This window comes from Myotis davidii, unplaced genomic scaffold (assembly GCF_000327345.1).
Source record: "Myotis davidii unplaced genomic scaffold, ASM32734v1 scaffold925, whole genome shotgun sequence".
NCBI classification, from domain to species: Eukaryota; Metazoa; Chordata; class Mammalia; order Chiroptera; family Vespertilionidae; genus Myotis; species Myotis davidii.
The window spans coordinates 123,740-134,683 of record NW_006296531.1 but is presented as its reverse complement, the minus strand read 5'-3'; the positions used below and the strand labels follow the sequence as shown (position 1 = coordinate 134,683).

Here is a 10,944-nt window from a genome sequence, read left to right as displayed (position 1 = left end):
ACATGGCTCACTCATTTGTGGAATATAGAGAACAACATAGACTGATGAACAGGGACAGATCCAAAGACAGAGAAACAGTGATCAGACTATTATTCCCCAGAGGGAAAGTAGGGGAGGGTCGGGGTAAGGGGAAGAGATCAACCAAAGGACTTGTATGCATGCATATAAGCCAAACCAATGGACATGGACAACAGGGATATGAGAGCATGAGTTGGGGGCGGGGGGGATGGAAATTAATGGGGGGGATGAGGACACATTTGTAATACCGTAACCAATAAAGAATTTAAAGATAAAAAAAAAAAAAAACTGTCAGCACGTGGGAACCAGGAACTATCTCATTCTGTAACATTTCCAAAAAGCCAAAGTGGTACTTTGTACAAACATTACAGAGTAAAATATACTTCATCACTGGCTTTGATAAAATGAAATAAATTTTCATAGACATTAAAAAAAACACATTTTTAAATAAGTAAATAAATAAAATATTTTGTTTTAACCAAATGCCCTTAGATGTCATTACAAAACAAATAACCTTAAGTGTCCAGTTTTCTCTCACTATAAAGTTCTTGTTCATTTTTGTTTTGAGTGGTTAAAGAACTACAGGAATCATTCAATATAGATTACTGTGTAATATTTTTTTCTTTCTAACTTTTAGGAGGAAGATGAACAACAAAGACTTAATAAGAGAAAGGACCACAAAAAAACAGATGTTGAGGAAGAAGTGAAACTACCAGTAGTGTGTGCTTTAACTCATGAAGAATCTTCAGCCCAGTTATCAAATGAAGAGGTATAGTGAATCTGTAATTAAAATCATTATATGCATGATGTTACCATTTTAGCTTCTCAAACATTAATCAGTTACATTGTTCATTTGGGAAGTGTATAACTGCTAGCTGAAAATTAGATAAAATGATATTTACTTTCAGTCATTCTTATGTTGGTATAAGTAGTACTATTTGAAACTTGTTGCAATTTCTCTCATAGTCTCTGAAATAATTTGGATGTTCTTTTATCCAGTGGTTCCAAAATTAAAACATTAGAATAAATCTTTAATATTTGCAAAATCATTTTTATATGAATAATTAATGTTGTTAATACATTGAGCTTTTTGTTTAAAAGAGATTACTTAAAATGTTGAAACACTTAACTCCCTATTGCATATATGAAGTACAGACAGTTCCCAGGTTAGGTCAGACTTGACGTACATCGTTTTGTGGTTAAGTCGCCATCTCCCATTTATTTAAAAAATAAACAAAGTTCCGTCATTTCCACGTATGTACATATGTGCTTTATGTTTTTTATTTATTTACCACAAGTAAAGGTCAGGAATTGTTATTTTTCTTTTAAATTTTTTTTTACTGTTTCACTTCATCACTGCTGTGTATGTGGTCCATGTGAGTGATGTAGGTGCTAATATAGGTAGTTTCCGACTTACAGTGAAAATCGTGTTACATTAGGCTGTAGGAACAGATCTCTGACTTAACCCGAGAACCTACTGTATTAGGTCTTAAAGCCCTGAGAATAATAGTAGGTGAGGTTTGGCAGATTGTGGTGGGGTAGGGTATAACATTTTAGGTATTGGGAATGGATGGGGTAGAGGGACCTGGAGGTGGAAAGTGTAAGGTGGTGTTCTTATGGCCTCATTACCTTTCATCCACAGTGTGGACGGGCCTCCTCATTTGGTTTCCTGTCTTCAGCCTGTCCCATGCCATTGCACCCTCAACGTTACTGGCAGATTTATTTTTCTTAAGTGCAGCTGTAGTCAGGCCACTCCCCTACTCAAAACTCCCACTGCCTCCCTTTGCCTACATAATTAAGTACAAATTCCTCACTCAGATAGTCGAGGCCATTCATAATGTGCACTCTGTTTTAGCCATATTGATTGTCTTGTGCTACACTCCCCACCTTGCATGTTGGTTTCTTCACCTGGAATGCTTATCTCCCTCTGCTTTTCTGATATTGAAGTCCTTCTATTTATTCTTCAAGACTCATGCTGGTATCCCCTCTTCAATGATAGAAATGCTTCTCTTAGTGCCTTTAGGATAAAAACTAAAAAAGGTCCCTAGTTTGGCATACAATTATTTAAAATGTTGAAACACTTAACTCCCTATAGCATATATGAAGTATTAACCAGTATTAGACAGTTGAAAGACCCTTCTAGCCTTACTGTGCTGGCCACTTCATTCCAGCCAGACATTTCTACTTACTGTCAGTGCTCACATGCCTTGTTTATACTGTCCCTGCTGCTTAGAATTTCATGCTCACTTCCCTACCGCTGCCTCCTTTCCTGGCCTGCTACAGCAATTTCAGTTATATTGGATTAAGGATCTTACCCACTTTCAGAGGTGTTTTTGTTTATTTTGCAGATTTACTCTGAGCCATGTGTATCTTCCTGGTGGCTTATATTTCCATGTTTATGGATTGTTTTATATTTTAAGAGAAGTTTATTAAAATCCTGTCAGACATTGAAAAGTATGATGTAATTGTTTTTCCGCATTCTTTGTTTTGAATCATACACTGAGGACCACTAGGCCTGATTCTGCGGCATTTTTTTTTTTAATAGTTAGATTCCTAGGGGACTGTCTCAACTTTCGGGTACTGCCAAATATTATGTGGTTTCTGTGTCATGCAGTCCTGTGTCCAGGAATGTTTGAAAAAGTTTCAAACATTTCCAAAAATATTTTAGCAGGAATATAGGAAAGGGAGATTTTTTTGTTTTTTGTTTTTTGCCATGAAGCCTTTTTAAATTTTGTCTTAACAGATCTATGATATATTGTGTATAGCATTATTTCATGACATTTGAAATAATCTTTTAGACTTTCAGAACTGATATTTTGAATATTTGTTTCAAGTTGAGAATTAGGACAATTTACTTTAGCCTGTTGGTTTAAAGTTAATATAGAATGCTTTGGAAACTTAGTCATATTTATTGGTAATAACATTTAAATTTGTAGGACATCCTATCTTTAACCTTATGCTTAGAATATGCTTTTCTCATTACAATGTATATATGTTCATTATAGAAAACTTGGAAAATACAAGAAGGTATACAAAGTAAAAATAACCAGAGGGCAATTCTATTACCCAGAGATAGCCACCAATAATATTTTGCTATGTACCTCTCCTTTCCCTCTTTTTCTGTTTTCATTCCCAAAGTTAATGTATATGTGTTTCTATTTGTACTTTTTAAAAAAAATTAAATCTTTATTCAGATTATTACATTTGTTCCTCTTTTTCCCCCCATAACTCCTCTCCTCCCAGTTCCCACCCTACCCTCCGCCCTCACTCCCCACCCACTGTCCTCATCCATAGGTACACAATTTTTGTCCAGTCTCTTCCCGCATCCCACACACCCCATTCCCCCGCAAGAATAGTCAGTCCAGCCGAAACCGGTTTGGCTCAGTGGATAGAGCGTCGGCCTGCGGACTGAAAGGTCCCAGGTTCGATTCCGGTCAGGGGCATGTGCCTGGGTTGCGGGCACATCCCCAGTAGGAGATGTGCAGGAGGCAGCTGATCAATGTTTCTCTCTCATTGATGTTTCTAACTCTCTATCCCTCTCCCTTCCTCTCTGTAAAAAATCAATAAAAAAAAAAGAATAGTCAGTCCATTCCCTTTCTATGCCCCAGACTGGCCAGGCACCCTAGTGGGGACCCCCACCCTGAAGGGTGTGTGACCAGCTGCAAACCGCCATCATCCCCTCATCCAGGCTGGCCAGGCACCCCAGTGGGGACCCCCACCCTGATCCAGGACACCTTCAAGGCAAACCAGCCGGCCACCACCCGTGCACCAGGCCTCTACCCTATATAATAAAAGGGTAATATGCCTCCCAGCACCGGGATCAGTGGAGTTGCGAGGCCTCCTGGCCCCTGGAGCAGTGTGACAGGCTGCAGCGACCAAACCCCCTCATCGCCCTGCGGCTCTGTGTGTGACAGGGGGCGGGGCCACACCCTCCCTATCCGTCCTGCTCTGTTTGTGACAGGGGAAGGCGCCCCAACCCCCTGATCGGCTCTGCTCTGTGCGTGACAGAGTACGGAGCCCCAACCCCCCTGATCGGCCCTGCTCTGTGCGTGACACGGGGGAGCGCCCCAACCCCCTGATCGGCTCTGCTCTGTGCGTGACAGAGTACGGAGCCCCAACCCCCCTGATCGGCCCTGCTCTGTGCGTGACACGGGGGAGCGCCCCAACCCCCTGATCGGCTCTGCTCTGTGCGTGACAGAGTACGGAGCCCCAACCCCCCTGATCGGCCCTGCTCTGTGCGTGACGGAGGGCAGTGCCCCAACCCCCTGATCTGCCCTGGTCTGGGTGTGACAGGGGGCGGTGCCCTAACTCCCCTATCAGCCCTACTCTGTGAGTGATGGGGAGCTCCTCAACCCCCTGATTGATCCTGCTCTGTGCGTGACAAGGGGGAGCTCCCCAACCCCCTGATCCACCCTGCTCTGTGTGTGACAGTGTACGGAGCCCCAACCCCCCTGATCGGCCCTGCTCTGTGCGTGACAGGGGGGAGCTCCTCAACCCCCTGATTGATCCTGCTCTGTGCGTGACAAGGGGGAGCTCCCCAACCCCCTGATCCACCCTGCTCTGTGTGTGACAGTGTACGGAGCCCCAACCCCCCTGATCGGCCCTGCTCTGTGCGTGACAGGGGGGAGCTCCTCAACCCCCTGATTGATCCTGCTCTGTGCGTGACAAGGGGGAGCTCCCCAACCCCCTGATCCACCCTGCTCTGTGTGTGACAGTGTACGGAGCCCCAACCCCCCTGATCGGCCCTGCTCTGTGCGTGACGGGGGGGCGCCGCAACCTCCCTATTGACCCTGCCTTGAGTGTGACAGGCGGCCGCGCCCCAACCCCCCAATTGGCCCTACCCTGAGTGTGACTAGGGGTGGCATCGCAACCTCCCGATCCACCTTCTCTGTACATGACGGGGCGGCGCCCCAACTCCCCAATCGGCCCTGCTCTGAGCCCGACCAGGGGCTGCACCTAGGGATTGGGCCTGCCTTCTGCCACCCGGGAGCAGGCCTAAGCCAGCAGGTCATTATCTCCCGAGGGGTCCCAGACTGCGAGAGGGCACAGGCCAGACTGAGGGACCCCGTCTCCCCCCTGAGTACACAAATTTTTGTGCAACCTGGCCTCTAGTCCTATATAATAAAAGCCTAATATGCAAATCGACCAAACGGAATGACCAAGCAAACAACCAGTCTCTATGATGTGCAGTGACCACCAGGGGGCAGACGCTCAATGCAGGAGCTGCTCCCAGCCTACAGGCCCCAGGCTAGCCAAGGCAGGTACCAGCAAAGGCCCCTGCCTCAATCGCTCTGCCAGTCAGCCCACAGATCAGCCCTGATCGCTAGCCAGGCCTAGGTCCCCTACCGGTGCACAATTTTTGTGCACCGGGCCTCTAGTCTTAAAATAAAGGCTAGTACTTTAATTTTAGTGCATTTAGTTTCAAGAGAAACTTGCTGTATTTTCTTGTTTTCTAATGCTCACTAGCTGTGTGACTGCGTCACGGAATGGCACTGGTGCCCTTTTTTACTTTGAGAATGTGGTGTACCACATTTTAAAAAATTGAGATCAAATTTATGTAACATAGAGTTAACCATTTAAAGTGCAGCAGAATTTAATATGCTTACAATGTTATTCAGTCATCACCTCTGTTTAGTTTCAAAATATTTTCATCACCCCCAAAGGAAGATCCTATATCCATTAAGGAGTCACTCCCCATTCTCTTTTCCTCTCAGCCTCTGGCAACTACTTGTTTGTTTTTGGTCTTTGTGGACTTACCTATTCTGGACATTTCATATATTTGGGATCAAATGATATATATAACTTTTGCACCTGGTTTCTTTCACTTAGTGTGCCACATTTAACATGTTAATTACATCATGCTTGAAACTTGATTTCTGGCATACCACATTACCCTCATTTCACTTCTGCCATTCTGCTAGTCCTTCCTCTCTCCATCCCCAAAATGTGTTTTTCAGGGTTCTGCCCTTGACCTTCTCATCCTACAGATTATGTTAGGTGTTCTGATTTGGTGCTGTGATTTGAGTTATCATTATATGATGGTTCTCCCAAGTCTCTGTCTAAAGACTTAAATGTCCCTCTATTGGATGGACATCTCCACTTGGATATACAACAGGCATCTCACACTCAACATACTCAGCACTGAAATTCAGCAAACCTTCTCTGACTGCTTATGTGTGGACTAAATTCCTCTCCTTGAGCTACCAAGCCATTTAATGCATAGTTGTAGCCTATCATTTTATTAAATACAATGTTCTGATAGCCTGCTTACTTATTTAGTTTTTCATGAAGCCATAAGCATCTTGAGGGCAGAGATTGCTCACAGTTGTATCCTGAGTTCACAGGATGCAAGTTGTATCTTGTTCACAGATGTATCCCAAGTGCCTGGTTTAGTGCCCAGCAAGCAAATAGAGGATACTCAATAAATGTTTGTTTGCCCTGACTGGTTTGGCTCAGTGGATAGAGCGTCGGCCTGCGGACTAAATAAATAAATAAATAAATGTTCAATAAATACGTTAAGGTAACACACTAATGATTATCATGTGTAACTTGTGGCAAAATACTTCTGGCATATGGTAGTTTTCCTTTTTGAAAAATAGAGAATTTCCTAATGTAACAATATGTATTTTCACATTTCAGGAGCATTTAGATAGTACCCATGGTTCAGTCCATTCCTTAGATGCAGATTTACTGTTGCCATCTGGAGATCCATTCAGTAAATTGGACAATGACATGTTTAAAGATGGACTCAGGAGAGCACAGTCTACAGACAGCTTGGGAACCTCAGGCTCACTGCAATCCAAAGCTTTAGGTTATAACTACAAAGCAAAATCTGCTGGAAATCTGGACGAATCAGATTTTGGACCACTAGTAGGAGCAGATTCCGTGTCTGAGAACTTTGATACTGCCTCCCTTGGGTCACTGCAAATGCCAAGTGGGTTTACATTAACCAAAGATCAAGAAAGAGCAATCAAGGCAATGACACCTGAACAAGAAGAGACTGCATCTCTCCTCTCCAGTGTCACCCAGGGTATGGAAAGTGCTTATATGTCCCCCAGTGGTTATCGCTTAGTCAGTGAGACAGAATGGAATCTCCTGCAAAAAGAGGTAAGTTATCTTTCTCTTTTCCTCCTGATCACTTTGAGGAATACTAGGTATCCAGAATTTATTGTTCATTCAGAAGATAGTCTCTGGAGTCAGTACATGTACATGCTGTTGACAAGTGGATATTCACCTTATTGTCTGACCCTTGTCATAGTCTACTTTGGCTCTCCCAGGTGATTGATGATGAAGGAACTGACTAGCTAATTGCATTGAGTGTGAACTTTTCTACCTGAAGTCATACCTCTGAAGTGGAGCAGTCTGCCTGAATAGCATAGCTAAGTTTAAGTTAGAGTAGCCTGAATTTGCTTTGCTTTGCAGTTTCTATAATCTCAATGTATTCCAAGATTCCTACTTTTTCATCTTTCCTTGATATTTAAAGTGCAAATGCTTGTCAGCAGTGGATGTTGAGAGTGAATTTAAGGGGAGAGGGTGGAAAATATGGGAGAGAAAAAAAGGCAGCCTTTACTGAGGTTAATTTTCCTTCTAATAGTATTTGTAAATTCAGAAGTAAGATAGAAGATAAAACCTGTAATATATACTTGTATAATGCTTTACAGATTACAAAGCCCTTTCACATACCTCATCTCTTTGAGCTTCTTAATAATAATGAGGCAGTCAGGACATGATTGTCCCCAATTTACAGAAGAAGATAGCTCAAAAGGTCAAGTGAGTTGTTTAAGTTTCCCCTTTGACTTGGCAGCAAAACCTGGGTTAGAATACAAGTTTTCTGACTTTCAGTGCTTTCCTTTACCCAGGGTTACTTTTCTTTAAAGAAGCTGTCAATCAGTAAGTACAACAGCTTATTAAGCTGCAGAGAAACGTTTCTTCTCTAACATGTGAGAAGGTGTTAAGCAATAGTTTCATACCTACTTGGTAATTGGAGCAGGTGAAATGGGTAATGGCACTGGTTCCTCCTCCCATCCCCTTCCTTGGCTGGGTTTCAGTTGTGAGTTTCAGGGTGTAGTACCTTCTGCTTGCTTTGTGTTTTCCTCAAATGTGGTGTTTTGTGGCACTTAGTCTCTTGGTGGTAAAGTTATGTCCCTTGTTTTGCTAACATACTTGTATCAGAGGTTATGACTTTTTAGAATCCAATCCTATGTTGTAACTTCTTGCCTTAAGTACCTGAAGAAATTGTTTACTCCATGTTCTACTTTGAGTAACATAGGTAAGACTGTGCATGTGTTGCTCACGTTTGTGATGTAGAATTATTTTGTTCTGCCTGATAAGAGGTAATTTTGGTGCCCTTCAGGTACATAATGCTGGAAATAAACTTGGTAGACGTTGTGATATGTGTTCCAATTATGAAAAACAGTTACAAGGAATTCAGATTCAGGAAGCTGAAACAAGAGACCAGGTGAGTTTCTTTTGGGTGTGCCAAATTGGCGAGCTGTTGTCCTTTTCATTGGAAGTGCAGCATTAATTTGTTTTCCCCTCCCATTTGCTTTATGAAGTACATCCATCTTGTTAAATATGAAATAATCTGGTACATGCAGTGTCAGTTACATCTCCAGTGGGAGCACACTAGAACCTCTGCGTCTGTGTGGCTTTGCTTCATAGCTTGCCCAACGTCTCACAGGTCAGGTCAGCTCTTTCAGAAACACTGGTACATTCTACCTACAAACTTGCCCCTTCTGCTCAAGTGATACTATCATCCTATATAATAAAGAGGTGATATGCAAATAGACCATCACTCCAACACACAAGATGGCCGCCCCCATGTGGACACAAGATGGTCGGCAGGGGAGGGCAGTTGTGGGCGATCAGGCCAGCAGGGGAGGACAGATGGAGGGGACCCAGGCCTGCAGGGGAGGGCAGTTGGGGTGACCAGGCCTTCAGGGGAGGACAGTTAGGGGTGACCAGGCCAGCAGGGGAGGGCAGTTAGAAGTACCAGGCTGGCAGGGGAGCAGTTAGGCATCTATCAGGCTGGCAGGCAGAAGTGGTTTAGGGGCAATCAGGCAGGCAGGGGAGCAGTTGGGAGCCAGCAGTCCTGGATTGTGAGAGGGATTTCCCAGATTGGAGAGGGTGGGTGCAGGCTGGGCTGAGGGACACCCACCCTCTGCACGAATTTCATGCACCGGGCTTCTAGTGAGTATATAAACATGGAAAATTAATTAAATATTAACTAGTATTTGGAATCTTCATTGCTTATTGCCTCTATTTCTTGTCATAAATTTGTTGAATTAATTAAGTTAATTTACAGGGTCACAGAAATTAAGATTAGGTTGATCTGGTACATTGAAATTGACATGTACCTTTTACAAATATAGTACCTAATAATGGGCTCCTCAGTAACACTTAGAAAATAATGTGGAATTTTGTGAGAGTAGGCTTGTGAAAGTATATGTAAGGAAAAGATACTTTTCCCCTACATTTCCTAATTGTTCTTTGATTGTTATGAAGATTGTTCCCTTTGTCTTTAACATAAGTTTAGGCATATTAGAATAATGGCTTAATATTTTCAAATGTCATTGGCATTGATTTCCTGCCTATATGCTTTTTTCATAGATGGTTGAAAGGTAAATTTCTAAGGCTATTTGTGAAACTTAGGTTAGCCTCTGATAGTGTGGCGTTGGAATGGTCTATCTTGGACTCCACAGTTATTTTAGTAGACATTCAACTGTGTTTGGCATTTTGCTGAATCCTGGATATTCAGATACAAATAGAACATAGTCCTTACTGCTCATAAGGAGCTTTCAGTGTTGCCAGCCAAGCTATCAGTTCCATATAGCTTGTTCCTGAGATGTATACACAGAGCTAGCGGAAGGATAGGAACATCTAACTTTACTTTGGGCTCAGTTGAGTAACACTTGTGGGTTACTTTTGAGCTAAATTTCTTTTAGATCTCGAGTAAAAATTAATTAGGAAAATAAGTAAGGAAAGAGAGTTCAAGGAGAGGAAAGATGTACAAAAGAGCAGAGTTATGAAGGAAAATTATGTGTTCTAGAAAGTATGAATAGTTCTGTGGCTAGGCAAAGGGTGTGTGTGATAAAACAGTGGAAGAGGCAGTTACAGAGGTCATGATGACACCGCTGAGGGAGGGGTGATGATTGAAGGGATTTAAATTTGACCCTGAAGACTTTAGGAGACATCTAGGGATTTTAAGTAGGGAAATAGTAATGTGATTTGACTTTTGGTTTAGAAAAAATGTCATGTTAGTATGGATTGTAGATTGGAGGCAGAAGATATATTAGAGTCAGGGAGGCCAGTGTCCTAGCTTAGAGTACCCAGGAGGAAAAGCAGATAATGTATGTGAAAAATCATTTGTCAACTGTAAAGCAGAGTATAGTCATCAAATTAGGTCATTTATCTCTTTTTCTTTTCTGAATTGACAAATCTATGATTTTTTCAGAGAAAGAAAATTAAATTTAAAAATTTTGGAGTCAAGACTTTTTTCAATTTATAAAAGAATTCTGGTACTTCCTTCTAATTGACATTTAAAATTATATAGGTGAAAAAACTACAGGTGATGCTAAGGCAAGCAAATGACCAGTTAGAGAAGACAATGAAAGATAAACAGGAGCTAGAAGACTTCATAAAGCAGAGCACTGAAGATTCAAGTCATCAGGTAGGTAAATGAGGGTTTTTAGAATGTGACCTATGGGGGATGACTGGGTTGTTTAAAAAAATTCTGAAAACTTAATAATGTTTCTTTCTTGCCCTGAAGATTTGGCAGTTCTGTCTTCCCTCTGAACTATTGTTTTCTGGTATCCTATCTAATAAAAGAGAAACATGGTAATTGGCGTACGACCGCTACCCTTCCCATTGGCTAATCAGGGAGATATGCAAATTAACTGCCAGCCAAGATGGTGGTGGGCAGCCAGG

General features: G+C 42.4%; 1 protein-coding gene across 5 annotated transcripts in view; it reads left to right on the top strand.

Moving 5' to 3' along the window:
• RABEP1 (rabaptin, RAB GTPase binding effector protein 1) overlaps positions 1-10,944 on the top strand; it is a 102,185-nt gene that overhangs the window by 68,218 nt on the left and 23,023 nt on the right. For 4 of the 5 annotated variants that reach the window (XM_015569219.1, XM_015569218.1, XM_015569221.1 and 1 more), the window contains 4 exons: positions 656-787; positions 6,658-7,125; positions 8,372-8,476; positions 10,571-10,687. In XM_015569219.1, coding sequence (XP_015424705.1) covers positions 656-787; positions 6,658-7,125; positions 8,372-8,476; positions 10,571-10,687 — 822 coding nt within the window. The remainder of the gene's footprint in view (positions 1-655; positions 788-6,657; positions 7,126-8,371; positions 8,477-10,570; positions 10,688-10,944) is intronic. The other variant, XM_015569220.1, reaches the window with a different exon arrangement.